At 44.9% G+C, this 26974-nt stretch overlaps 1 protein-coding gene across 2 annotated transcripts in view; it reads left to right on the top strand.

The window, feature by feature from the left end:
• The window catches only part of LOC121009367 (fibronectin type-III domain-containing protein 3A-like), a 103572-nt gene that overhangs the window by 64975 nt on the left and 11623 nt on the right, over window positions 1–26974 (top strand). For both annotated transcript variants that reach the window (XM_040442434.1, XM_040442432.1), the window contains exons 5-20: window positions 318–549; window positions 2421–2699; window positions 5388–5446; window positions 8110–8267; window positions 11004–11063; window positions 11427–11565; window positions 11683–11736; window positions 15455–15576; window positions 16830–17004; window positions 17453–17539; window positions 18485–18623; window positions 18712–18780; window positions 21535–21653; window positions 23029–23134; window positions 25490–25662; window positions 26276–26389. In XM_040442434.1, the coding sequence (XP_040298368.1) occupies window positions 318–549; window positions 2421–2699; window positions 5388–5446; window positions 8110–8267; window positions 11004–11063; window positions 11427–11565; window positions 11683–11736; window positions 15455–15576; window positions 16830–17004; window positions 17453–17539; window positions 18485–18623; window positions 18712–18780; window positions 21535–21653; window positions 23029–23134; window positions 25490–25662; window positions 26276–26389 (2085 nt within the window). The remainder of the gene's footprint in view (window positions 1–317; window positions 550–2420; window positions 2700–5387; window positions 5447–8109; window positions 8268–11003; window positions 11064–11426; window positions 11566–11682; window positions 11737–15454; window positions 15577–16829; window positions 17005–17452; window positions 17540–18484; window positions 18624–18711; window positions 18781–21534; window positions 21654–23028; window positions 23135–25489; window positions 25663–26275; window positions 26390–26974) is intronic.

The following is a 26974-nucleotide window of genomic DNA, read 5'->3' as shown; positions in this document are numbered from 1 at the left end:
TCCCATGGGGTTCGAATGGAATGACAGTGTTCATGTTAGACTGCTGGTCCATTCACATAGAGGGCACAGGACCCTGGTTCTCGTGATTGGCAGGTGGTCTAGGAATCTGACCCCCCTTCCCACTGGTCAGACATTACCATCCTGTGTGGATGATTGGATAACCCATTTACGGGTATGACGTTTACATGCTGCCATGGTGGTATAGAAGAAAACCACCCCACCGTCGTGCCGCAAAAAAAAAAAGCATGTAACACAAATGTCGTAGAACATTGTGAACTTTGGAGACCTAACCTGATTGTTTTTCTGTATTGTTCCAGGTTGTAGAGGAGAATGGAGTCCGCAAAGTACTGGTCTTACCACATTCGACAGAGTTCCATCCGTCAATGCACCCCCCGCCACCTCACGTTACCCACTTTATGCACCATCACCCTGCCCTGCTCCCTCACCCCCCTCATCATGTGTACCCACCAGTGCCTGGCACAGGAGAGCTGCCTCCACAGTTTATACACCAGCATCCACCACCCCCACCTCACATTTTCCAGGAACAAGGTATGGATTCAATGAGGTTACTTCTCTCGGCCTTTGTTGTACACTTAAAGGGGTATTCCCATTCCGACATTGATGTCACAGCGCTAGGATATGCCATCAATGTCCGATATGTGCAGGTCCCACCTCTGGGACCCGCTCCTATCTCCAGTTTGGGGCTCCTAAAGTGAAGGCGAGTGCACCGTGCATGCATTGCATGCTCTCCATTAACTGCTACGGGGCTGCATGGCTATTTTCAGAACGCCCATAGTAGTGAATGGAGGGTGGCCGCGCTTGTGTGGTCCTTTCTGCTTTACTTTAAGGAGGTTCGTTCGAAAGATAGGAGTAGGTCCCAGAGGTGGGATCTGCACCTATCTGACATTGATGGCATATCCTAGCGATATGCCATCAATATCTGAAATGGAGTGCCCCTTTAAGGCACCCATAGACATTTAATGTATTATCATCCAAACCTGACGAGAACATAAATGTGTATTGGGGAGCTCTCGACCTCTCTCCGGACAGATGATGTCGGCGGCAGCGAAGGATCAGGCAAAGTCAATATCTCCCTCCTAATCCTTCTCCCAGAAGATAACCCCCCCCTTAAAATATACATACAGTATGTGGGGGGAGAGTCAGGAAAGGGAGCCGTCGGCGGAACCAGCTTTATGCCCACAGACAATTTACCTGACAAAACCAATATTCGGCTTTATTACAGATATTCTATAGCCGCACATATTGGTCCAGATGCAACTAACCAGACGTTTTATGGCTTAAATCAATAACATTTAACATCATATTCATCTTTTTATTTGGATAGGTTACATATAATAAATAATGCCGACCAAAAGTAAAGTAACATCGTAAATACATTTCATTATAAATTTTGAAGTGATCTAATTCTGCATCTGAAATTTCCCAGCATTCCCTGCTGGTTCAGTATGTCTTCAGAGCTGTCCCTGGTGATATGCACATAGGAAGTCTACGATCTATATTAGAGTTTTAGTAACCAGATATTTCGGTACTCTCCATTATGTGGCCTCATCTTAGGGTACTTTCACACTTGCGGCAGGACGGATCAGACAGGCTGTTCACCGGACTGCCGGCGGAGCTCCGGCGCAGTTCGCGGTGAGAGGCCGTCGGACATGCTGCGCCGGAGCTCCGCCCTCATCCCCATTATAGTCAATAGGGACGGAGCGGCGGCACGGCGAAATAGCGGAAGGACGGATCCGACAGAGTGAACAGCCTGTCGGATCCGTCCTGCCGCAAGTGTGAAAGTACCCTAAGATGTTGGATGTGTACAAGTTTGCTGTCAGTTTCCACGCAGCTCTGTTATTTAGTACAGGACGTAATTCGGGATGAGTACAGTTGAGTACTGCTACGTATTTACAGAAGTTACTTGACCGTTTTTGTAGATGAATTCTATATATTAATGGGCCTTGTGTTGCCTGTACCTTTCAGGTTCATGGAGATCATCTATGGTAGATTAAAGGTGTTTAATATCGATGACTTATCCTCATCGATAACTGATAGGGGTCCAGCACCCCTGCCGATCAACTGTTTGAAGAGGCCGCGGTGTTCCGTTGAGCATCGCAGCTTTCTCTGCTTCCGAAGTACAGCGCCATCCATTGGATATCGGCTGTGCTTGGTATTGCAGTGCCTAGGCCAAGCGACCAATGAACGTGACGTCACTGGCCTAGGAGCACCGCGGCCTCTTCAAACAACTGCCGGGAATCGGATCCGCCGATCAGGTATTGATGACCAATCCTGACTGTAGACCATCAGTATCAGAATCCCAGAAAGCCACTTTAAAATCTTCTTCCTCTAATGTAGGGTTGTCTTTTTTTTTTGCAATCTTGTGTTTGGTTGACGTTTTGATTGTCTTCACACTTTAGAATTGAGGCCACACGGGAGGATGAACTTCCCACAGAGAGACGAGAGAAGCATGAAAGTGCAAGAACAACTTCGGAAGAAATTAAAAGACCGTCAGATCAGCAACCACAACAACAACAAACTGCACAGCCCACCCTCCTCCCCCCACAAAGCACACATTGCCGCCAATTCGCACATGCAAAACGGATACACCAAGGGTCAGCACCTCCCCGGGGGGCCTATTAAACTGAAGCAAGCAACTCGAATACGGGGCAGTCCACCTGCAGAGAATGAATCTGGAGGTATGTTGTGCCCGCCATGTCTTTTCTTACGGAAACATGCACCTAGATGAAAAGGGCTGGATTGACTCCTGTATGTAAGGGTAAATATCGTCATGGGGTAGCGGAATCGCCTTCCTTTGTTTTCGGCAGCCCCTGGTGGTGGAGTGGAACCACATTTGTGTTTTCTATGGAGGTTGTCCAGCCTTTACTAAGTGATGGCCTATCCACAGTATAGGCCTTCACAAGCTGATCAGTGGGGTTGTAGGTTGTTGGACCCCCGGCGATCAGCTAGTGATGGCCTATCCTGAGGCTAGACCAATGCTTAGTAAAGGTTGGATAACCCCTTTAAAGGGGTTGTACCATCTCAGCCATTGGGGGAATATCGCTAGGATATGCCCCCCAATGTCTGATAGGTGTGGGCCCCACCCCTGATACCCGCCCCTATACTTAGAATGGAGCTGGCAAAGTCCCGGAGGGCACACCGCGCATGTGCGGATGCCCTCCATTTATTTCTATGGGAGCGTGTGCCGCTCTGCTAGTTTTGGAATTCTCTTTTTTAAATGAATTGGATGCGCACCACGTATGCCCGGCCATCGCTTCATTCCCTTCTATAGGTCTGACGGAAATAGCCGAATGCACGCTGTGCCCTCTGGGAATTTGCCAGCTCTGTTCTAAGTATAGGTGCGGGTATCAGGGGCAGGACCCGCACCGATCAGATATCCTAGTAATATGCCTCCAATGTTTGAGATGGTACAACCCCTTTAAGGTGACCATACACATTAGATGAACATTGGCCAAACCTGCACAACCTGTCAAACATCTAAGGTGTTTGGGGTGGTTGCCTCGTCCCCAGAGAGCAGATTTGAGGGAAAAGAAGAGTCAGACATGTTGGATTTCAACATGTTTGATCCATTATTCTCACAAGAGATATGCACAAGAGAACTCCTCTCACTATTAAGAACACATCCATGCTTGGCTGAGCGCAGCTTGCATATTTAGTTGGGGGTCAGAAGGAACAGCTGTCCACCAGAATGGCGTTCCAACAACCATTCAAGGGAAGATCCTCTACGGCTGTTGCTGGCATTCCTACAATGACCCCCCCCGTGATTTTGGTAGTAAGTAAATGGACATAAATTAACAATTCTTTTGGAGCGGTCAGTTTCTTTCACAGTATAAGATGATGTGAGATTAAGAAGTCAATCCATCATCCTTAGACCTCTATGGTATGTTCATAGAGGGGATCTCTGTGTTGTATCTCATCCATATGGACTAGTAGGCAGAGACCATCCCTGCAGATGAGGTCCGCTCGCTTCATATTCCTCTATTGGCTTTCAGCTAACATCTGCCCAAAAACCATTTGCCAGGGAAAAAAAAGCACAAAAGAGTAGCCGAATTGAGGGCAAAAAATCTGTGACCCTCCAGTTCAGGAAAAAAAAAATAATTCACGTTAACTTGGGAACTAACACGCCAGACGCTTACCTGGTGACCCCCTTTTCATCAGTTCAGTTGCAGATCAGTCTAGTCCTAGGCTCCTCTGCAGTCCTTCAAGGTGGCCACAGGCACTTCTCAGACTACCTGATGCACCCTGTGAATTTGATAGCCCAAGACACTTCTTCCTGTCCTTGGATTGGCCAGCGTTGTTCATGTTACCAATGCTGGCCAATCCAAGAGCAGGGCTGGACAAACAGGAAGTGTCTTGGTCTCCCTGGTGCAGTGGGCATCAGGTAGTCTCGGAAGCAGTTCAGCAGATTTGGTGCTGAAAAGATGAAAAGGAAGGCACCAGGTAAGTGTTCTGTTTCTTCCCTAGTTGATGTTGTTTTTTTGTTTTTTAATGAACCATGGGTTGCTTTGAATTTATTTATATTTTTTTATTTTTTTTCACTAATTTATCCTCTGGATAGTATCTGATTGTGGGGATCCAACACACGGGACCCCAGCTGTTTGAGAAAGCATTGGAGCTTGCAGTAGCGCCGCAGCCTTCTCCCTCCTCACCTAGCACAGCGCCGTACATTGTATAGCAGCTGTGCTTGGCATCGCGCTCAGCCCCAATCACTTCAATGGTTCTGAGCTACGCCAAGGCCATGTGACTGTTGAACGTGACATCACGTGGCCTAGGAAAAGCTGGAGAAGGCTGCAGCACTACTGCACGTGCTGCTGACTTCTCAAACAGCTGATCGGCGGTGGTCCTGGATGTTGGACCCCTACCAATCTAGAGGATAGGTCATCATTAAAAAAAAAATAAACACACTTTGAAAACCCTTTTAATGCCCATATGAACATCACTTCGTACTTGTTTGCGTCCTGTGTACGCAGTGAATGACCTTTTAGTGCTCTTCTGTGGAAATGCACAATGCTTGGCAACACTAATCCAGGATATGCAACAGGACACTGGCCCAACCATCGCTGTGCCCAAGGAGGAAGCGCGGAATCGGATTTTCAGGATGAATAATTACTTGTGTTGTGCAATACTGGGTGCTTGCATCATTCCTCTCCTCAGATAGTGATAAAGTGCATAGAGTATGCAAATACTAGTTCCCAACAGATTAGAGAAGAACATCTGTGCGTTTTGCCGGTCCCCCTCGCTGTTAAATCAATACCAGTTGGCGGTTTCTTAAAAGCTTTCGATAAAAATAAACCCACCGAACAAGTTTGGCCGGTAGGCCCACTGTGCGTGCGGAGGGTTCATGACCTATTTTCTTTCTTTCTTAGCTGGAGAAGCAGAACCGAAAAAGCTACAAGATTTAAACCCCAGCATGACCAAGCCGTTTGTAAGTATATTCTACACCTGCGAGGGTGGTTGCTTTTCTGGAACCCTGTGGACTTTGTGGAGCTCAGTCCATCTAAGGTTTCTGCAGAGGTGGATGTAACTGCAAGCATATCTCACACAGATTGTTTATGCAAAGGGTTAACTTGAGTGAACGTGCACTTAGATAGTAGGGAACTGCAGAAATCTTACACTTCCATAATGATAGTGGAAGAGCCTTCTGAGAAATGAGGTTCTTCAGCACTTCCCTGCAGGTCCATCCATTGAAACAAACCTGTGCACTGGCACCCAGTTCGTGATGAACCCAACATTGGTTTCGTGTAACCCTGCAGGTTTATTTTCTGAATATTCCCGATGGTAAAGAGAGAAAGTACAGGGATGGCCAACCTGAGGCTCTCCAGATGTTGCAAAACTACAACTCCTAGCATGCCCAGACTGCCAACAGCTATCAGCCTACACCAGGGCATGGTGGGAATTGTAGTTTTACAACAACTGGAGAGCCACAGGTTGGCCATGCCTAATATAGTACATGACAATCTTTCTAGCAAAGATAGAACCAGCCCTGTACCTCACATGGATCCAGAGATCTCACCATTCATTGTTCCAATTTTTCTGCTGGATCTATTTCAGTCTGGAAGCTCAAGGGCCATGTCCTTTCTCAGGGCCGTTCCCTGTCTGCTGCAGCTCTTTCCCCGCTCCTCTTGATTGATGTCACGGTTCGCAGCATCACTGACGAAATCCCGCGCCTGCGCCGTTCATTTCTGTATTCGGCGCAGTGAGTGAATGATGCGCTTCTGGTGCCGGCTTCCTCAATGCGCCTGTGCCGAATACAGAAGTGATCGGCGCAGGCGCGGGATTTCGTCAGTGATGCTGCGAACCGCGACATCAATCAAGAAGAGCAGGGCGGGCAGAACAGAGGACCTGGGCGGGATAAAGGGTGAGTAGACGGAGCCTCTAGGTGCTGAATCTACGCCCACATAGCACCTAGAGGCTCATTAGCATATTATAAAAGTGCGTATTTAATCAGAACGGCTGCAGGGGGAAAGGTAAAAACCACACTGTTATGTAGTGCTGAGATTAGCACATCGCTAGTCAGTCAGCTACATAACAGTAATTCTGATGGTAGAAACCCTTTAAAATCCCAGACAACCCCTTGCTAATTAAAGAGGACCCGTCCCCTCTCCTGATATGTCTATTTCAGTAACTAATTGCATTCCACGTGTAATAATTCTGGAGCAGTTATTCTTATAGCTTTATGTTGTACCATTCTTCTGTTATTCCTGCTAGACATTTATGAATTACCGTACAACTCTGTGTTACGAGGGGGGGCTGTGACACTATCCAAAAAGTGCTGCCTGTGTCAGACTGCAGGGACATGTCCCCAGCTGGTAACACCCAGTTGTAGCTTTTGGTCAAAAGCTTCTAGAAGGAATAATAGAGGAATGACACAGCACAGTGTCATAAGAATAAATGCTCCAGAATTGTCATTTCATGTATGGATATGGCAGGAGAAGCGCCTGGTCCTCTTTAAAGGGATCGTGTGCTCCTTGAAAAACAGGTCAGAAGTACACCAGTCGGACCAGTTCGCAGGCGGGACTCTGTGATTTTATGTAATTTGCAGAGTTGCAGGTTTTCGGTTTCCCTTCTGGGAACTGATCTGATGTCTAATGTGAAGCCTTATCTCTGAACGTCTGACAGCTCCTAAACACTTATTTAAGCCAGATTCTTATCAGTTTGATAAGAATATAGCTCTAACTAGTGTTTGAGCTGTCACCTACCTGCTACTCTGCAAGTACTCAGAAGCTGACAGCTGTACTGGGAAAATGGCTGGACATTTTTAATAAAGACCAATTGAAAAAATATATATTAAAAAAGATTTTTAGCCCAAAATGAGTAGAATGCAATAATAATTAAAAAAAATGCCCCCAAAAGGTGTCTATAGCCTTTAAGTTTTTTATTTGTATTTTTTATTATACTATATTAATCATGAAAGCTTAGGAGTGTTGCAGACCAGCATAAGATGCCCTATGCTTAGTAGGATCCGCCATGTACAGTACATTGTTGACCGGGGGATGAATAGGACATTTCTGCACAGTGCTGAGTATACCTCATCTGGATGAGTCCACAATTATACCCAGTCTCGCGTGGTCTTCTGTGTAGCTTGCGGCATTATCTGAAATCTGACCCAGTCAGAGGGCTGCATTATGCGAGGAGGGTATTCGAGGACACGTAGTTCATTGAAATAACATTACATCACTGCATTAACAATGCATACTTGTGTGACACTTCCTGAGTAACGACTTTCATTCTCCTTGGGGTCTCTCCCCGGATATAGTCCGCCAATCCGTAGACCTTTCTTTTAACACACATCTTGAATTTTGTCGGCCACCTAATGAAGATGTAAAAAAAAGTGCAAATGCAAAAAGGCTACAAATGCAATGAAAATGACATAAAAGTACATTAAAAAAGTAATATTTTTATTTTTTGGTTCCACCGTAAATGTTCAGAGACTTTACTGGATTATTTTCTCTTTTTGACTCGTACATCTAGTAGGGATGGTGTAAGGAAAGGTTGTGTCCATTGATCCCTAAGAGTCGCGCGATCTTCTGCGAATGAGATTATGTGACCGCATGTTTTAACGCTTTCGACCTAATCCTTTTTATATAGATTTCCAACTTGGAAGCGAGGTCTGCTGTGTTGTCTTGGAGTGTGCAGATCACCTCCCCGAACCGCGAGAGTCCCACCAACCACTTACCAGGGGCCTTCATGTATGAGGTGACCGTATCCAACAGCGGCAAAAACGGAAAGTTCAAGCCCGCTTACTCGTGAGTAGTCGTTCAACCTGAGAATCGGGAATAGTGGGAAGCTATATGCACTCTTCATGCTGTGCTCTCAGAATGGGAGAAAAGGTTTCTCCTTTATGGGGGAAATATCTCCAGTGCATTTCTTTAACCCCTTATTGACTAGACAATTTTTATTTAAATTAGCACTCCTTTTTTGCTTTTATTTGGGCAGACCTGTGCAAATTTTTTTTATATTTTTTATTCTAGCTTTTAACCTGTCCCCGGGATTTTGTGTATAGAGCTGAGGACATGGGTTGCTAGATGGCCGCTAGCACATCTGTAATATCCAGTCCCCATAGCTCTGTGTGCTTTTATTGGGTAAAAAAAACTATTTGATACATATGCAGATTAACCTGAGATGAGTCCTGTTCCTAAGATGAGTCACGTACAGGACTCATCTCAGGTTAATTTGCATATGTATCAAGTCAGTTTTTTTACACCATAAAAGCACACAGAGCTATGGGGACTGGGTATTGCGGATGTGCTAGCGGCCATCTAGCAGCCCATGTCCTCAGCTCTATACACAAAATCCAGGTGACAGGTTCCCTTTAAATTTGCAAATAGACATTAAAATAAATGATTGAAATAGGTTTCTTAATTTGTGTCACATTTCTGTATATAATAGGTATAGCCTCACTAGTGGTTTCAGTTGGCATGGGCTTTTTTTCATTTGTATTTAATTTTAACTTAAAATATATATTGTGTATGTATATATATATATATATATGTATGTATATATATATATATATATATATATATATATATATATATATATATATATATACACACACACACACACTCTCACACTTTTTTTTTTATAGGTGGCTAGGTTACAAAGTAAACAGCCCCTCTGGTGATTAGTCGCTGGCAGGGGTGAACTTGGTCTGCCCAGAAACACCCAGCGATCACATGGTCCTAGAGGCTGTTCGGAGACAGCCGGGCACCTGACCTGCTCCTGCTAGACTGCAGGAGCTCGATATAAAGCCCAGCACCATGTGCCGTATTTGTACAGCGCATGGTCATTATTAGGTTAATAATTAGAGATGAGCGAAATTCCACTTATGAAATCCGTTCACACTTCGTTTGGTGGTAAAAGGTGAATTGCGTTATGGATTCTGTTACCACGGACCATAACGCAATTCTATGACGGAATGCCTTTAGAGGCATTCCGTTATTCATTCCTTCGTAATAGAAGTCTATGGGCTGCAAAACGGATCCGTCCCATTTCCGTTATGCAGGAGAGGACTCCCCTGCATAACGGAAACAGGACGGATCAGTTTTGCAGCCTATAGACTTCTATTATGACGGAATGAATAACGGAATGCCTCTAAAGGCATTCCGTCATAGCATTGCGTTATGGTCCGTGGTAGCAGAATCCACAACGCAATTCACCTTTTACCACCAACGAAGTGTGAACGGATTTCAACATGCGAAATTCGCTCATCTCTATTAATCACAAAAGGTACAGATGATTGTATGCTCTATGCATCATCATACTGTGCATCCTGTAGGTCTCTCCCCCCCCCCCTCTTCTTTTTCATGTAACCTCCGTCTCTATCTGGGGTAATTCTTCTGCAGGAACAGCCTTTACACTCTCTCTTCTATCTGCAGTGGAAGCCTGGCCTTGCTGACGAGCGAGTATTCCGCGTGGGTGCAATGCGTGATGCGAACGCATTGCGCCCGCACGGAATCCGGACCCATTCATTTCATTGGGTCTGCGTACATGTGTGTTGGTTTTCACACATCACTTGTGCGTTGCGTGAAAATCGCAGCATGTTCTATATTCTGCGATTTTCACGCAACACTGGCCCCATAGAAGTGAAAGGAGCTGCGTGAACATCGCATAGCATCCGCAAGCAAGTGCGGATGCAATGCACTTTTCATGGATGGTTGCTAAGAGATGTTAAATTGTGTACATTCAGTTTTTTTTTTTTTCATATCAAAACGCATTGCACGCGCGCAATAAAAACTGTACAACTGAACGCGATCACAAACAAAACTTAAAGTACTTGCAAAATCACGCATTTTTCACTGAACGCATTCGCACTGCTTGTCTGCAAGGGGCCTTAGGCTTCCTTCACACATTCTCGGAGGCCTGTATTATTCTTGGATAACCCTTTTAAAGTAAAATCTGGCCTCATGAAAAAAATGCTACGAAAAACACAAAAACAAGCCCGTGAAATCAGCCTTAAAGGTTGTCTATAATGATGATGCCCAACCTGAGGCCCTCCAGCTGTTGCAAAAGTACAACTCCCAGAAAGTCTGGACAGCCTACAGCTAAGAGGGCATGTTGGGAGTTGTAGTTTTGGAACAGCTGGAGGGCCGCAGGTTGGTTGGATATCCCTGGTCTATAGGATACCCATCTTATAGGATATGCCATTACTTTCTGTTCTCTGTGGGTCTGACCTCCACCGATCCTGAGCTCTGGTTTAGCGGTGTCCCCTCTTCTAAGTTGTCCCTGCAAAGCAGCACTCCAGGGAACAGTAACCCGGCCCCATTCACTTTAGTGGAGCTGTGTTGCTGTTTAAAAAGGACACCAGAGGCAGTGGTAAACCAGCGCTGCGCCTGCTTTCTTCTTAGGATCGAGGGGATGTAAGGGGTCAAACACAATCTAAAGTGATATGCCAACACCTTTTTAGCTATGGTCTTAAATACCTGAGAAGTGTGGGCCTGTATGTTACCTGCCTTTAGTAAATGGTTATGCTTTTTATTTTTCAGAGGAGATGCTACAATGTGCACGCTCACAGACCTGCGGCCAGCAACAGACTACCATGTAAGGTATGTGCAGTGCGACTTTGACTAGGACTGTCTTACATAGATAGGAGATAACGTGCTAATCTATGGCCATATCTGCAGATTTTTGGGAATTTGGAGGAAAACTTAAAGGGCCAAGTTATTATTTTTTTTTAAAGGCAGGTTAGCCTTTACAATAACAACAAAAAGCTTAGTCACTGTCTTGAACCCTCTCTGTTCCTGTGCTGCCACTTTGTTCCCTCTACCTTGCTTTGCTTACTGACTGCAGCAGTGACATGCCTGGGGCCGCGGCTCTGGGCCCGCCTGTTTGCCTCGGGCCGGGACTCTGGGCCCGCCTGTTGCCTCTAATAGTATTTATAATAATGCTTATATTCATTTTTGTCTTAGAGTTTCTGCCACGTGTCCATCTTTAGAGGGATCCATCTATGAATTAGTGAGTTTTACTACGGAAAGCTGTGAGCCGGATTCACCAGCCCCGCCAAGACTCATTAACAGAAGTCGAAATTGTTTGAACTTACAGTGGAAGGTCTGTATGTCTGTTTCTTCATTTCTCTTATTTCGGACATTCTGTAAACTGTACTTTTATTTCAGATACTGTTGATGCTTTTTTTTTTGTGATATATCTTTATATTCTTACTTTCAGGCCTCTAATGACAATGGATCAAAAATTAATGGCTACCTTTTGGAATGGGATGAGGTATTGGACTGTTATATATTTTTTAGCATCTTTTCATTAAAGGGAGAAAAACCTTATGAAACCAGGCACAATGTCTTGTAGGGCTGACAAGCCTGTATGTAATGATGCTTCTCACTTAGTGATTTGTTGCTTCTTTCTGGAGAAAAAAGTGTCCATGCTCTCCCTATCACTGAGCATGTGCGGCCTTCTCAGTGAGCAGGTCAAAAAAAATAAGGAAAAGTACAAACAGCAGGTGGCACTATACAGATACATTTTATTGAATAACTCAGTGGCTGTACAAAATCTTTAATTAAATGCAATTACAAAGGGATTCAGATCCAAGTGCAGTTTGAAAACTGTAGAGTATTTTTCGTGGGACAACCCCTTTAATATTTTATTTTTTCTCAGGAATGCCACAACCAGTTTTCAGAAGACTGGTATCGTGTTAATCAGCAGGATCAACCCCACCCAGCAGTATATTTGCTTTAATAGGGTTGGTCCTGCTGACAGGTGCTCTTTAACCACCTCCCGACCGCCTAACGCACGGATGCGTCCGGAAGGTGGTTGATTCATTCCTCCTGGACGCATCCGTGCGTCATCTCGCGAGACGCGAGATTTCCTGTGAACGCGCGCTCACAGGAACGGAAGGTAAGAGAGTGGATCTCCAGCCTGCCAGCGGCGATCGTTCGCTGGCAGGCTGGAGATGTGATTTTTTTAACCCCTAACAGGTATATTAGACGCTGTTATGATAACAGCGTCTAATATACCTGCTACCTGGTCCTCTGGTGGTCCCCTTTGTTTGGATCGACCACCAGAGGACACAGGTAGCCCACTAAAGTAGCACCAACCACCACTACACTACACTACACTACACCCCCCCCCCCCCGTCACTTATTAACCCCTTATTCACCCCAGATCACCCCAGATCACCCCATATAGACTCCCTGATCACCCCCCTGTCATTGATCACCCCCCTGTCATTGATAACCCCCTGTAAGGCTCCATTCAGAGGTCCGTATGAATTTTACGGATCCACTGATAGATGGATCGGATCCGCAAAACACATACGGACGTCTGAATGGAGCCTTACAGGGGAGTGATCAATGACGGAGGTGATCACCCCATATAGACTCCCTGATCACCCCCCTGTCATTGATCACCCCCCTGTAAGGCTGCATTCAGATGTCCGTATGATTTTTACGGATCCACTGATACATGGATCGGATCCGCAAAACACATACGGACATCTGAATGGAGCCTTATAGGGGGGTGATCAATGACAGGGAGGTGATCACCCCATATAGACTCCCTGATCACCCCCCTGTCAGGCTGCATTCAGATGTCCGTATGATTTTTACGGATCCACTGATACATGGATCGGATCCGCAAAACACATACGGACATCTGAATGGAGCCTTATAGGGGGGTGATCAATGACAGGTTTCGGAAAGAAGACACCCCCAGGTATTCCGTGAGGGGCATATTGAGTCCATGAAAGATTGAAATTTTTGTCCCAAGTTAGCGGAAAGGGAGACTTTGTGAGAAAAAAAAAAAATATCAATTTCCGCTAACTTGTGCCAAAAAAAAAAAATTCTATGAACTCGCCATGCCCCTCATTGAATACCTTGGGGTGTCTTCTTTCCAAAATGGGGTCACATGTGGGGTATTTATACTGCCCTGGCATTTTAGGGGCCCCAAAGCGTGAGAAGAAGTCTGGTATCCAAATGTCTAAAAATGCCCTCCTAAAAGGAATTTGGGCACCTTTGCGCATCTAGGCTGCAAAAAAGTGTCACACATCTGGTATCGCCGTACTCAGGAGAAGTTGGGGAATGTGTTTTGGGGTGTCATTTTACATATACCCATGCTGGGTGAGAGAAATATCTTGGTCAAATGCCAACTTTGTATAAAAAAATGGGAAAAGTTGTCTTTTGCCAAGATATTTCACCCAGCATGGGTATATGTAAAATGACACCCCAAAACACATTGCCCAACTTCTCCTGAATACGGAGATACCACATGTGTGACACTTTTTTGCAGCCTAGGTGGGCAAAGGGGCCCATATTCCAAAGAGCACCTTTAGGAGTTCACAGGTCATTTACCTACTTGCCACACATTAGGGCCCCTGGAAAATGCCAGGGCAGTATAACTACCCCACAAGTGACCCCATTTTGGAAAGAAGACACCCCAAGGTATTCCGTGAGGGGCATGGCGAGTTCCTAGAATTTTATATTTTTTGTCACAAGTTAGTGGAAAATGATGATTTTTATTTTTTATATATTTTTTCTTACAAAGTCTCATATTCCACTAACTTGTGACAAAAAATAAAAACTTCCATGAACTCACTATGCCCATCAGCGAATACCTTGGGGTGTCTTCTTTCCAAAATGGGGTCACTTGTGGGGTAGTTATACTGCCCTGGCATTATAGGGGCCCAAATGTGTGGTAAGGAGTTTGAAATCAAATTCTGTAAAAAATGGCCGGTGAAATCCGAAAGGTGCTCTTTGGAATGTGGGCCCCTTTGCCCACCTAGGCTGCAAAAAAGTGCCACACATGTGGTATCTCCGTATTCAGGAGAAGTTGGGGAATGTGTTTTGGGGTGTCATTTTACATATACCCATGCTGGGTGAGAGAAATATCTTGGCAAAAGACAACTTTGTATAAAAAAATGGGAAAAGTTGTCTTTTGCCCAGATATTTCTCTCACCCAGCATATATGTAAAATGACACCCCAAAACACATTCCCCAACTTCTCCTGAGTACGGCGATACCAGATGTGTGACACTTTTTGCAGCCTAGGTGGGCAAAGGGGCCCACATTCCAAAGAGCACCTTTCGGATTTCACAGGGCATTTTTTACAGAATTTGATTTCAATCTCCTTACCACACATTTGGGCCCCTAGAATGCCAGGGCAGTATAACTACCCCACAAGTGACCCCATTTTGGAAAGAAGACACCCCAAGGTATTCACTGATGGGCATAGTGAGTTCATAGAACTTTTTATTTTTTGTCACAAGTTAGTGGAATATGAGATTTTGTAAGAAAAAAAAAAAAAAATCATTTTCCGCTAACTTGTGACAAAAAATAAAAAATTCTATGAACTCACTATGCCCATCAGCAAATACCTTAGGGAGTCTACTTTCCGAAATGGGGTCATTTGTGGGGTGTTTGTACTGTCTGGGCATTGTAGAACCTCAGGAAACATGACAGGTGCTCAGAAAGTCAGAGCTGCTTCAAAAAGCAGAAATTCACATTTTTGTACCATAGTTTGTAAACGCTATAACTTTTACCCAAACCATTTTTTTTTTTACCCAAACATTTTTTTTTTTATCCAAGACATGTAGAACAATAAGTTTTGAGCAAAATTTATATATGGATGTCGTTTTTTTTTTGCAAAATTTTACAACTGAAAGTGAAAAATGTCATTTTTTTGCAAAAAAAATCGTTAAATTTCGATTAATAACAAAAAAAGTAAAAATGTCTGAGGTGGTTAATATCGCTTGTGTGCACAAGCCCTTAGGGTATTGGACATCTGTACTATCTGCTTTCGTGGTCAGGGACATAGATCTGCAGGGAGTGGAGGAGCTGTTTGAGGGCCTTTTGGCTAGGGACTACCTAGTGGGATATGCTTTGGGGTTGCATTCGAATTGGCAATAATTATAGAGTTTTGGAAGAACAGAAAGTTTTATTTCTTTTTAGACATCATCATAAGGAGCAAGTATAACGGTCTCTCTTGTTTTCAGGGGAAACATGGACCATACAGAGAATGCTACTTTGGTCACCTTAAGCAATACAAGTTAACAAAGCTGTCTCCATCCACAAAGTATGCCTTCAGAATAGCAGCCAAAAATGACATTGGGATGAGGTAAGACTGAATTTATGGTGGTGTCTGGCCATCTCTTAAATGCGTCACCTCCTGTGTGCCCTGCTGCGGCGGCGGCCAAAGTCCAAATTCCTCATATTGCTTCACTTTAGTCTTCAGTTTTAGCCCCTGTACACCTTTTAATCCCTTAGTTTGGAGACTAGCCCCTCTATCCCGGTCAGCTCTTTTGCATTCCCCATGCAGCAATGCTGGTGAATCTTTTCCAAAAACACTTTGTCTATCGTTCCTCTGTTATTCCTCATGTAAATGAGTGTTTTGCCATCACCATTTCTCTTGTCAACAGGGTGTGTCCTTACACAGACACCATCAGCACTGATTTGTGTAGGGACATGCTGCTGCCATCATATATTGATGCCATTTCAGGAGTAATAACTGAGGAACAACACAGATTCCCAAAAATAAAATAAAGCGGTCCTGTTTGGAGAGCTGGCTCCAAACATGACATGTCTGTTTTGGTAACCGCTTGCCTTCCCCATAAAATAGCATGGGCTACATCTTCTTCATATAAACGGTGTCGTTCCGCTGGTATTCCTACAAGAAATTATGAATGCAGTTCCAGCAATCCGCAATACAGGCTCTTGTGGTTATTACTAGTGTTGATCTTGTGTTTTAAGTTCGGCGTCTAAAGTTCGGGTTATCGAAGAATCGCGTTATGGATTCTAAATTCTGTTATGGTCCGTGGTAGCGGAATCCATAACGCGATTCTTTGATAACCCGAACTTTAGACGCCGAACTTAAAACACAAGTTCGCACAACACTAGTTATTACCAGGTGGGGGCGTGTCCTTGCACAGTCTAACATTATCCAATCAGTGCTGCCAGTGCCAGACTCTGCCCCCCCCCCCCCCCGGGCACTGGCAGCAATGATTGGATAATGTTAGACTGTGCAAGGACACCCCCCCACCTGGTAATAACTAGTGTTGAGCGAACTTGTGTTTTAAGTTCGGCGTCTAAAGTTCGGGTTATCAAAGAATCGCGTTATGGATCCCCCCCCCCCCCCGCCTAATTGGACAGCTGGCGATTCATTTATAAACGTCTAGAAGGAATAATAGAGGAATGACAGAACATTGAGTCACCACCGTAGATTTTTCCAGTGTTGTTCCATGGAAAATTCAAGTAGTTACTAAAGCAGAGCTGTCTGAAGAGCCGGCGGGTCGTCTTTCACTTTGTTATAGGATTGCTTGGATGATCTCCTTTGCTATGGGACCCTAAGTAGCTCCTGTATTTCTCTTTCAGTGGTTTCAGTGACGCAGTGGTATACTACACAGCAGGAAGCGTGCCAGCCGCACCCCCTCCGCCAAGGCTTAGGCAAGCGGGTATCACTTGGCTCTGTTTAGAATGGAGTCCACCCAATGATATGCCCTCAGATGAAACACTAACCTATATCCTGGAAATGGAAGAGGAAGGCTCGGTGAGTGGCCATCTCTGATTCCCCGTGCAAAGCTCAAAGGTTTGTGCAGTGCTACAGCATTGATCACCTCTCCTCCGGATAGATAATCCGCATTAGATCGGTGGGGGGGGGGGGGGGGGGGGGGACTTCCGGGAACCCCTGCTGATCAGCTGCATGCGAGCGCTGCGTTCTCATCGCTGTTAAAGTGCTACGACTGATCGTCCCGACGCTACTAGTGAACAGGACGCAGCACTCGGAGGGGGTCGCAGGAGCCAGACCCCCCCACCGATCCGATATTGAATCCGTCATCAATATCGTATGACTGCACAACCCCTTTTAACGGTGTCTGCCTCTCTCAGCCACCGTACCTTCATTGTATTGTAGTTTTGCGTTGCCGGATTATTGGATGCCACATTAAAGGCGTTTAAACCTCATCTTATTGTTTTTTTTATATATATTTATTTCCTAGGGTTATGGCTTCAAACCTAAACAGAACAGTGAAGACCTCACATGCACTTTAAGAAACCTGAGAAGGAATACGTTATACAAGTTTAGGGTATGTTGCATTAGATGCAGTTTTGCACTGGATGTTTGTGTTTTGTCATCTGTTAACGTACAATCTTTGGATATGGTCGGTTTTCTAAAATGTGTGTCCTGTAGACATGGAAGAAAGAAAACTAACACCCAGGGGCGTAGCTATAGGGGAAGCGGCTGCTTTGGGGCCCTGACCCAGAAGGGGCCCATCCAGGAGGAGGAGGACTAAAGGATTTGGTCAGGGGCCCTCAACAGTATTACACAATGAAATTCTATACAGTGGCAGTATAGACGGAAGGAACAGCTGCCGGGCCTGGTCCGAGAGAGAGCGATCTTTACTAGTCACAGGAATGGGGGCGGCGTGAAAGGAGGGGGTGAGAAAAAAATACTAGGGGGGGGGCCCTCCCCATTTAAAAATTTGCTGTGGGGCCCAGTCCTTTTTAGCTACGCCCCTACTAATACCAGTGATTTCAGAATTTTGAAGATTGTGTCGGGCTCATACGTGGTCACACTAGGTGGCGCTATGTTTGCTAGTGCACATACCTTATAAAGATGTTGTGCAGGGTTTTTCATAGGTCCTCAATATCACTTCACGGGGGTCCGACATCCCTGACGATCAGCTCTTTGAAGAAGAGGGGGGGTGCTCCATGCGAGTCCTGCTTCTTCTTCATTACACTACATGTCGTCTCCCCTGTGGTGGTGGTGTAATTGCAAGTACTTCCGAGACGGCATGCAGTGTAACGAAGAGGAAGCGGCGCTCGCATGGAGCTCCGCCTTCTCTTAAAACAGCTGATCGCCGGGGGTGCTGGGTGTCGGACCCCCGCCGATCTGACGACCTATCCTGAAGATAGGTGATTAATATAAAACCCCTCCACAACCCCTTTAAAGCTAGCATGAACTTCTTTTTCCCAAAACGGTGAGCCTTATTGCATGTCCCCCTGTTTCATGAACTTCTTTGGCTCCTCAGGTCTTTGCAGTAAACAGTGAAGGCAGAAGTAGTCCGAGCGATATTGTAGAGTACTCCACTTCCCCTGATAAACCCGGACCCCCGTGTAAGCCGAGTACAAAGGGCAAAATCCATGCGCAAAGTGTAAAGATCATGTGGGGTGAGTCTGAGTATTCGGCCGTCGGTGCTGTTTACACCTTTTTGGTTTTGTCCACTTCTACTCCTCTAACCGGGATATTGTATTGCAGATGCCCCTAAAGACAATGGAGGCTCCGAGGTTATCAAATACTTCCTTGAAATGGCAGAAAACATAAGTGGTGAGCAAGGTTCCTAAAGCCACATTGCAGTACTGCAGGGTAACAATATAGGTTGCACTTAGAGTTAAAAGAAAAATTGCAGGGAAGGGGTTAAAATAGTAAAAGTTGTGCTCAAACCCACCCAGCTTTCCCCTCGCTCCAGCGCCGCCACTCCAATCCTCCCCACTGTTACAGCCATGACATCATGTTTTTTTTGCAGTGACTATGACATGTGCCTATGGGAAGTGACTGCTGCAGCCAATCACTGGCTTAGCAGTATACAGGACGGCACAGTTGAGGCCAGTGATTGGCTGCAGTCATATAAACGAGGCCCGGCTGGGAGGACCGGAGCGGCACTGCTGGAGCAGAGGGGATTGGAACCCATGAGTATAACTCTTTTATTATTTTAACGCCTTCCCTGCCCATCGCCATTTTTTTAATTGATGGGAAAAGAAGAAATATGTTTAAGGCCTCTTTCACACGACCGTTTTTTTTTTTTTCGTTTACGGGCCGTTTTTTGCTTTCCGTATACGGAACCATTTAATTCAATAGTTTTGCAAGAAAAACTGAATGTACTTCGTATGCATTCCGTTTCCGTTTTTCCGTTCCGTTGAAAGAACATGTCCTATTATTGCCCGCAAATCACGTTCCGGGGCTCCATTCAAGTCAATGGGTCCGCAAAAAAAAACGGAACACATACGGAAATGCATCCGTATGTCTTCCGTATCTGTTCTGTTTTTGCGTAACCATCTATTGAAAATGTTATGGCCAGCCCAATTTTTTCTATGTAATTACTGTATATGCCATATGGAAAAACAAAACTGAAACCCAATGGAAACAAAAAACGGAACAACGGATCCGTAAAAAAAAAAACGGACCGCAAAGCACTGAAAAGGCCATACGGTCGTGTGAAGGAGGCCTAATATAGCTGTGTGAACAGGAACTAATATGTTCCCATTCACACACACAGTGAACTTGTGTTTGCTGTGGAAACTAACTGCAGCAGCCAAACCCTCCCTTGCCACAAAATGGGACCAATGCCTGATGTAATAAACGTGCTATAATTCATGTATTTAGGAGCCAGACTTTCATGGATCGTTAAAGGGGCATTCCCATCTGGGACATTGACGGCACATCGCCAGGATATGCCATCAATGTCAGGTGCCGGTTCTCTGGCGCTCACTCCTGTTGCTGGAAAGGGGCCCCCAAAGTGAAGGGAGACTAGCCACACATGCATAGCCCCCCTTTCTTCACCACTATGGGAGTTTCAAGTAATAGCCAAGCGCTGCATCGGCTATTTCCGGCAGTGAATGGAGAGCAAGCCGTGCATGTGCGATGTCCTCTCTCCTTCACTTCGGGGGGGCCCCGTTCTGGAAATAGGAAGGAACCCAGATGTGAGACTCGCACCTATCTGAAGTTGATGGTATATCCTAGCAATATGGCATCAATGTCCCAGATTGGAATGCCCCTATAACCTTTTTGTAGTGTAGTAGTAGTGTTTAATGTATCTGGGGTATTACTCTTATGGTGTCCTGCCGTGGGCCAGCTTGGTTCGATGACACCAGAACCCCCTCCCCGTTCTGCAGTTTTGCTGTTTGATTATAGGCAAGTACTGTATTATTCATATGTGTAGAGGATATATTATTCTCTGTGAAAACTGTTTTCTGGGATTGATATATTGATGACCTATCCTCAGGATAGGTCATTAATAGGAGATCGTCGGGGACCAGACTCCCATGACCCCCTGCCAATCAGCTTCACGAAGCGGCCACAGCACTCCCTGAGCGCTTGCGCCTCTTTCTAGACCGTGTGATGTCGCGTTCATGGGTCCCATGGCCTAGGCACAGCTTATCCCCATTGAAGTGAATGGGGCTGAGCTGCAATACCAAGCCCTGCCACTCTACAACGTACGGCACTGTGCTTGGCGAGCTGTAAGGAGGCCGCGGCTCTCACAGGAGCGCTGTGGCCTCCCCCCAAACTGCTGATCCTGAGGATAAGTTATCAATATATACATCCTGGAGAACCCCTTTAATGATTAATCATCATGCATTAACCCCTTAGTGACACACACATTTTTTTTCAAAATCGTGTTCCATGAGCTATAACTTAATTTTTTTTTGTTCTTTCAACAATGTACCTGTATGAGGGCTTATTTTTTGCAGGACAAGTTATAGTTTTTAATGCACCATTTTGGGTACATATAATCATTGATTAACGCTAGCTGTCTAGCTTAAACCCCATTTGTATTGGTGGTCACTAATGAGCAAAGTTCTACTAGGTATTAGAATAAGAATAGTCGCAAACTATCCATCACCGACCTGCTTGTTGGTGGTTTCCAGAGATCAACAGACCTTATACATTGCACAGTACAAGTAAACTGTGAAAGAAATTAAAACAAGTAGGTAGGTTCACGTCTGCCAGTGGTTCCAACAACAACAAAAAAAAAAGGCCGAAATGCCCCTTCATGCAGCAAAATGCTGGTATCCCTCTGGAAATCTGATAGACCCCATTATAGTGAATCAGATCTCTCAGGAATGTGCTGGATCCGGCGATTCCGGTATTCTGTTCCTTTGCCGGATCAGAATACTGGAAGGTAAGCGCAGATGTATGTGTAAAGATTAGGAAGATATGTCTCAGAGGTGTTGAAGCTTACACTTACAGACTGTATAGCCACTGTTAATAAAAGGGGAGCCTCATTCTCCATCCCTGTATTTCGTTCTTTGCTCTTAGCGACCCTTGACAGTACAACCCTTTTTTTTTTTTTTCCTCTTACAGGGAGTAAATGGGAGACCATGTACAATGGACCTTTTAAAGAACATGTGTGCGATCATCTCAGACCTGGTACTTCCTATAGGTTCAGGGTGTATTGCTCCAACATAGTGGGCTCCAGTCAGGTACGTGGAATTTTACTGAGCTGTCAAAAACTGCTTTGGAATAACTAGTGTCATAGGAAATACCGTAATACTTGTGCACACACTCGAGTATCGGCAAAATAGGCTGGCTTGGCGGCAGTCACAGATTATTCCTGGGGTCCCAGCAGCTACTGGCATGGCCAGCCTGTATAGATAGTCGAGTCTGGTGCACTTCCTCAGAAAATGGAACTATAAAACAGCAGGACATATGTTCACTTTTATGTAGCATTATTATATATATATATATATATATATATATATATATATATATATATATTGTGGGGATTCGCTGTGGTAGGCAGGTTAGCGGACACAGTATAGAGGCAACAACTAAGTCTTTGAATTAAACAGTTCAGTGTTTATTCACACATTAAGTAAACGACAAAACAAAAAGTCAGTTTTAAAGAAAACAGTCACCTTGTGATTCTGGTGTTCGTTCACACCATGCAGCAAAGAAGTCGTCCTTGGACAAAGCAGAATCCACCTGCTTTCACACCAACAAGGTAGCAGGCCTTAATCCAGGCCCAAACTCTCAGGTCCCAACACAGAGACTGACAGAACTCCACTGTCAGAGAGGAGTAATCTACTGACAGCTGGCACTGCTGGCAGTTTTTTTTTATAGGCCAGTCAAGACCTGGCCTGGAATGCGGGGAGTAGTCACCCACCCAGGACTTTGCCTACTCCCAGTAAGAGTCGTCCCGGATCAGCTATACAGCCATACTAAAATAGCAAAGTGTCAATCTGCATTAGCTGCCGCTGACACCTGAAAATACCGCCTCTTACTTCACCCAGGAACCTCGGTGACACATACCTTCTGTCAACAACGGACCCTTGCGACTTCCATATATATATATATATATATATATATATATATATATAGAGAAAGAGAGAGCTGTGTCTAGTATTGCAGCTATTCATGTTAATGGGGCTGAGCTCGATACTAGAAAGATGCGAAGGCTTTTTTTTTTTTTTTTTTTTATCTTTCACAGCCCTTTTTAAGAAGGTCGGGCACCTCTCCTGACCAGCCTGTTTTAATGAATGAAATAACAGTAGTGGAACATCTTTTTTAATAACAGTATTTTGCTATTGCTCCTCACTATTTGTTACTAAATGGGTTTTACCATTCCCCTCCATGTCCCTGCACAGTCTGACTGATTGGACAGTGTCCTAGTGTGTAGGGACACAACCCCCAACTGTCAGTGTATTCGCAAATTTCTAAGCGGAAGAGCATAGGAACGGTACAGTGCAGAACTGACATTTCATGGGGAATATAAGTATTTAACAAAACAGAAAATAACCCCAAAAATAATATTCTGAATATTTATTATGTTTTGCTTTTTTTTTTTCCCCCTTTTAGATGTCTGATGTGTTAGTGGTCCAGACAGGCATTGTTCCTCCAGGTCATTGCCACCCACCACGTTTAGCTGGAAAAGCAAAAGCCAAGGAGTTGAATCTGCAGTGGGGTAGGTTTCTTGTACATTGTGACTAAGTTGATGGGTCTGCAAGATGGAAAGATATTGAAGAGGTTGTCCATGGGATAACAATAACATTTTGGTAAATAAAAGGCGGCATACTCGCCCTTAAAGAGGCTCTGTCAGCAGGATCAACCTTATTAAGGGCTCTTTCACACTTGTGTTCTTTTCTTCCGGCATACAGTTCCGTCGTCGGGGCTCGATGCCGGAAGAATCCTGATCAGGATTATCCCCATGCATTCTGAATGGAGAGAAATCCGTTCAGGATGCATCAGGATGTCTTCAGTTCCGGACCGGAACGTTTTTTGGCCGGAGAAAATACTGCAGCATGCTGCGCTTTTTGCTCCGGCCAAAAATCCTGAACACTTGCCGGATCCGGAATTAATGCCCATTGAAAGGCATTAATCCGGATCCGGTCTTAAGCTAAACGTCGTTTCGGCGCATTGCCGGATCCGACGTTTAGCTTTTTCTGAATGGTTACCATGGCTGCCAGGACGCTAAGGTCCTGGCAGCCATGGTAAAGTGTAGTGGGGAGCGGGGGAGCAGTATACTTACCGTCCGTGCGGCTCCCCGGGCGCTCCAGAGTGACGTCAGGGCGCCCCATGCACAAGGATGACATGATCACATGGATCACGTCATCCATGCGCATGGGGCGCTCTGACGTCATTCTGGAGCGCCCCGGGAGCCGCACGGACTGTAAGTATACTGCTCCCCCGCTCCCCACTACTACTATGGCAACCAGGACTTTAATAGCGTCCTGGCTGCCATAGTAACACTGAACGCATTTTGAAGACAGATCAGTCTTCAAATGCTTTCAGTTCACTTGCGTTTTTCCGGATCCGGCGGGCACCTCCGGCAAATGGAGTACACGCCGTATCCGGACAACGCAAGTGTGAAAGAGCCCTAAACCAGACATATTGCCTGGTAGGGCTCATCATGCTGATTAAAACAATACTTTTCTTTTGCCTATTGTTATTCATATGCAAATGAGGAGGTTGGAACACCGGGGGGCGGGGCTAAATCCTTTGAGCACTGCTTTTGTAACATCCCTCTGCTGAGCACACTCCCCCTTCTCCTTGATTGACAGGACTAGACATCAGCATGGTGACGGCACACATACATATGCACTACTTACTATAGCCTTACCATAATGGGAAGAGTGGATTTCTAGGTTTAGAAAGCTAATATACATATTACTGCATATAAATTTTAAAAAAAAAGCAGATATCCCCGGAGCTGTTTAACATACAGAGAAAAGAAAGGTATCATTTTAATCAGCATGACGAGCCCTACCAGGCACTATGTCTGGTTTAATAGGGTTGATTATGCTGACAGAACCTCTTCAACTGATCCCCAGCTGCTGCTGTTCGGATGCTCACGGAGTCCCCGCTGGTCTCTGCTCCCTAGTCCCATCTCGCAGTGCCCCATTAGTGCATAGAGGCGCCTGCTGAGGATGGAGATGGTGGGGATGAATGACACCTTACCCATTATTGTTTATATCCCCATGGACAATCCCTTTTAAAGCATTGAATAATGAGTTTGCTTTTCTGTGGCAGTTTTGTCGGTGCTTAGTCTGTGCAGAGATTCAGAGGAGAGCGGAGACCGGCGCTGCATGATTTTACATGCAAACTGCCTTTCAGTTCATGGAGTAGCAATTCTAGTACTTCATATACAGATAAATATCATTTGTCCACGTTCAGACTCTGCAGCTTTGATGCAGATTCCACATTGAAAATACACAACAATTAATAGCACAATACGTGTGGATTTCAAATTATGCCCATTTTATTGAGGATGTTACTCTTTGCCCATGCAAATACCTCAAATACTTAAAGGGAACCTGTCACCTGGATTTGATGTATAGAGCTGAGGACATGTGTTGCTAGATGGCCGCTAGCACATCTGCAATACCCAGTCCCCATAGCTCTGTGTGCTTTTATTGTGTAAAAAAACCTATTTGATACATATGCAAATTAACCTGAGATGAGTCCGGTCCCTGACTCTTCTCACGTACAGGACTCAGCTCAGGGTAATTTGCATATGTATCAAATCGTTTTTTATACACAATAAAAGCACACAGAGCTATGGGGACTGGATATTACGGATGTGCTAGCGGTCATCTAGCAACCCATGTCCTCAGCTCTATACACAAAATCCCGGTGACAGGCTCCCTTTAACACATTTTTGCACAGTGAAAGGAAAATGCGTTACAGACAACGGGCAATAAAATATTGAGTTTATAAATTTTTCATAAGATCCAAAAGGTAGACACCCACTTGTCTTAGTGGTATCGTATTGTATTGGTGTTGCTTTCGTTTTACTAACAACCTTGCACCTTTTCTGTAGATGCCCCAGATGTAGACGGCGGCTCAGCAGTAACATCATATACTGTAGAGATGGCAAAATCCGAAGAGGATCGGGGCCCTGTCTTTGAAGGTCCTGACCTGGAATGCACAGTGAGCAACCTGCTTCCCGGCCAGACGTACTGCTTCTGGATAAAGGCTTCGAATAAAGCTGGGGTATGTGTTATATTGCGCCGGACGCCATTAGAATATGGCCACACACAGAGGGGAAAGGTCGTCTGCTTAGCTTTCAAATTGTGTGGATTTTGTTGTGAAAATTATTGCAGACATGATGTGTTTTTAGTCCAAATACAGGAGTAGATTCAAAACCAGTACGGGCTCATGCACACGAACGGATTTTCTTTCAGTGTCCGTTCAGTTTTTTTTTTTTTTTTGCAGACCTTGATGTGCAGACACATGAATGCGGAACCATTCATGTCCGTTCCGCAAAACAATAGAACATGTCCTATTATTGTCTGAATTACGGAGAAAGATAGGACTGTTCTATTAGGAACCAGCTCTTCCGTTTACGCAAAATACGGAATGCACACGGATGTCATCGTATTTTTTGCGGATCCGTGTTTTGTGGACCGCAAAATACATACGGTCGTGTGCATGTGCCCTAAATGAAACCTGATTTATGCAAGTTATAAAGATGCTGGATTGGGAGCAGGACAGATAGTTCTGTATATATCACAAGCAGTCCATGCATCGGTACGAAACCATATACTCCGCATGTAGCTCCTTTCCATCCTTTTTCATATATATATTTTTTCATTTCCTTGTTTAGTGTGGACCTTATTCAGAAGCAGCTGAGTTCTTCACAGCACCCGGACCTCCAGAAAGATGCAAAATACCATTGATGATATGTAAGAGTCCAAACTGTGTTCTAGCAAGCTGGGAGGTGAGTAAAGATGGCACGGTTTTTAGTTATCAATATGGACTCCTAATTCTTTTAGAAAAAAAATTGTTTGCGATGGTCAATTCTGTATATAGTTTTAGAGTCAAGTTAGGGGGAGAGGGTTAAGAAGCATATAAATTGTATATTTAAGGGGTGGCTCGTGAAGGCAATCCCTGTCCATATGCAGTAATAGGGCATATGGACATCATAGAGGGTTGTGGACCCCCCACCGTGAACCAGAATGGAGAGCGACTGTAAGAGCAGCTCCCCGTTCGGACAGACTCGAGCCGTTCTCCTCTGAATGGTTAATGATGATGTCCAAATTTTGTTCCTAAGGTTCGTTCTGTGATCACTGATCACTTTTCTCTTTTTTGATATAGAGCAGAAAATAAATGAAATTATCTTTCCTAGTCCTGGGTACATAGGTAGTCTTTACCCTGACAGATTTCATAGGAAGCCAGTGTGATTAGGTAGACCAAGGATGGGCAAACTGCGGCTCTCCAGCTGTTGTAAAACTACTACTCCCAGTCTGCCTACAGCAGGGCATGATGGGATTTGTAGTTTTGCAACAGCTGGAGAGCCGCAGTT

Source organism: Bufo bufo, chromosome 8 (genome assembly GCF_905171765.1).
Source record: "Bufo bufo chromosome 8, aBufBuf1.1, whole genome shotgun sequence".
Lineage (NCBI taxonomy): Eukaryota > Metazoa > Chordata > Amphibia > Anura > Bufonidae > Bufo > Bufo bufo.
The sequence above is the reverse complement of the archived record's forward strand: the minus strand, read 5'-3'. Positions and strand labels throughout refer to the sequence as shown.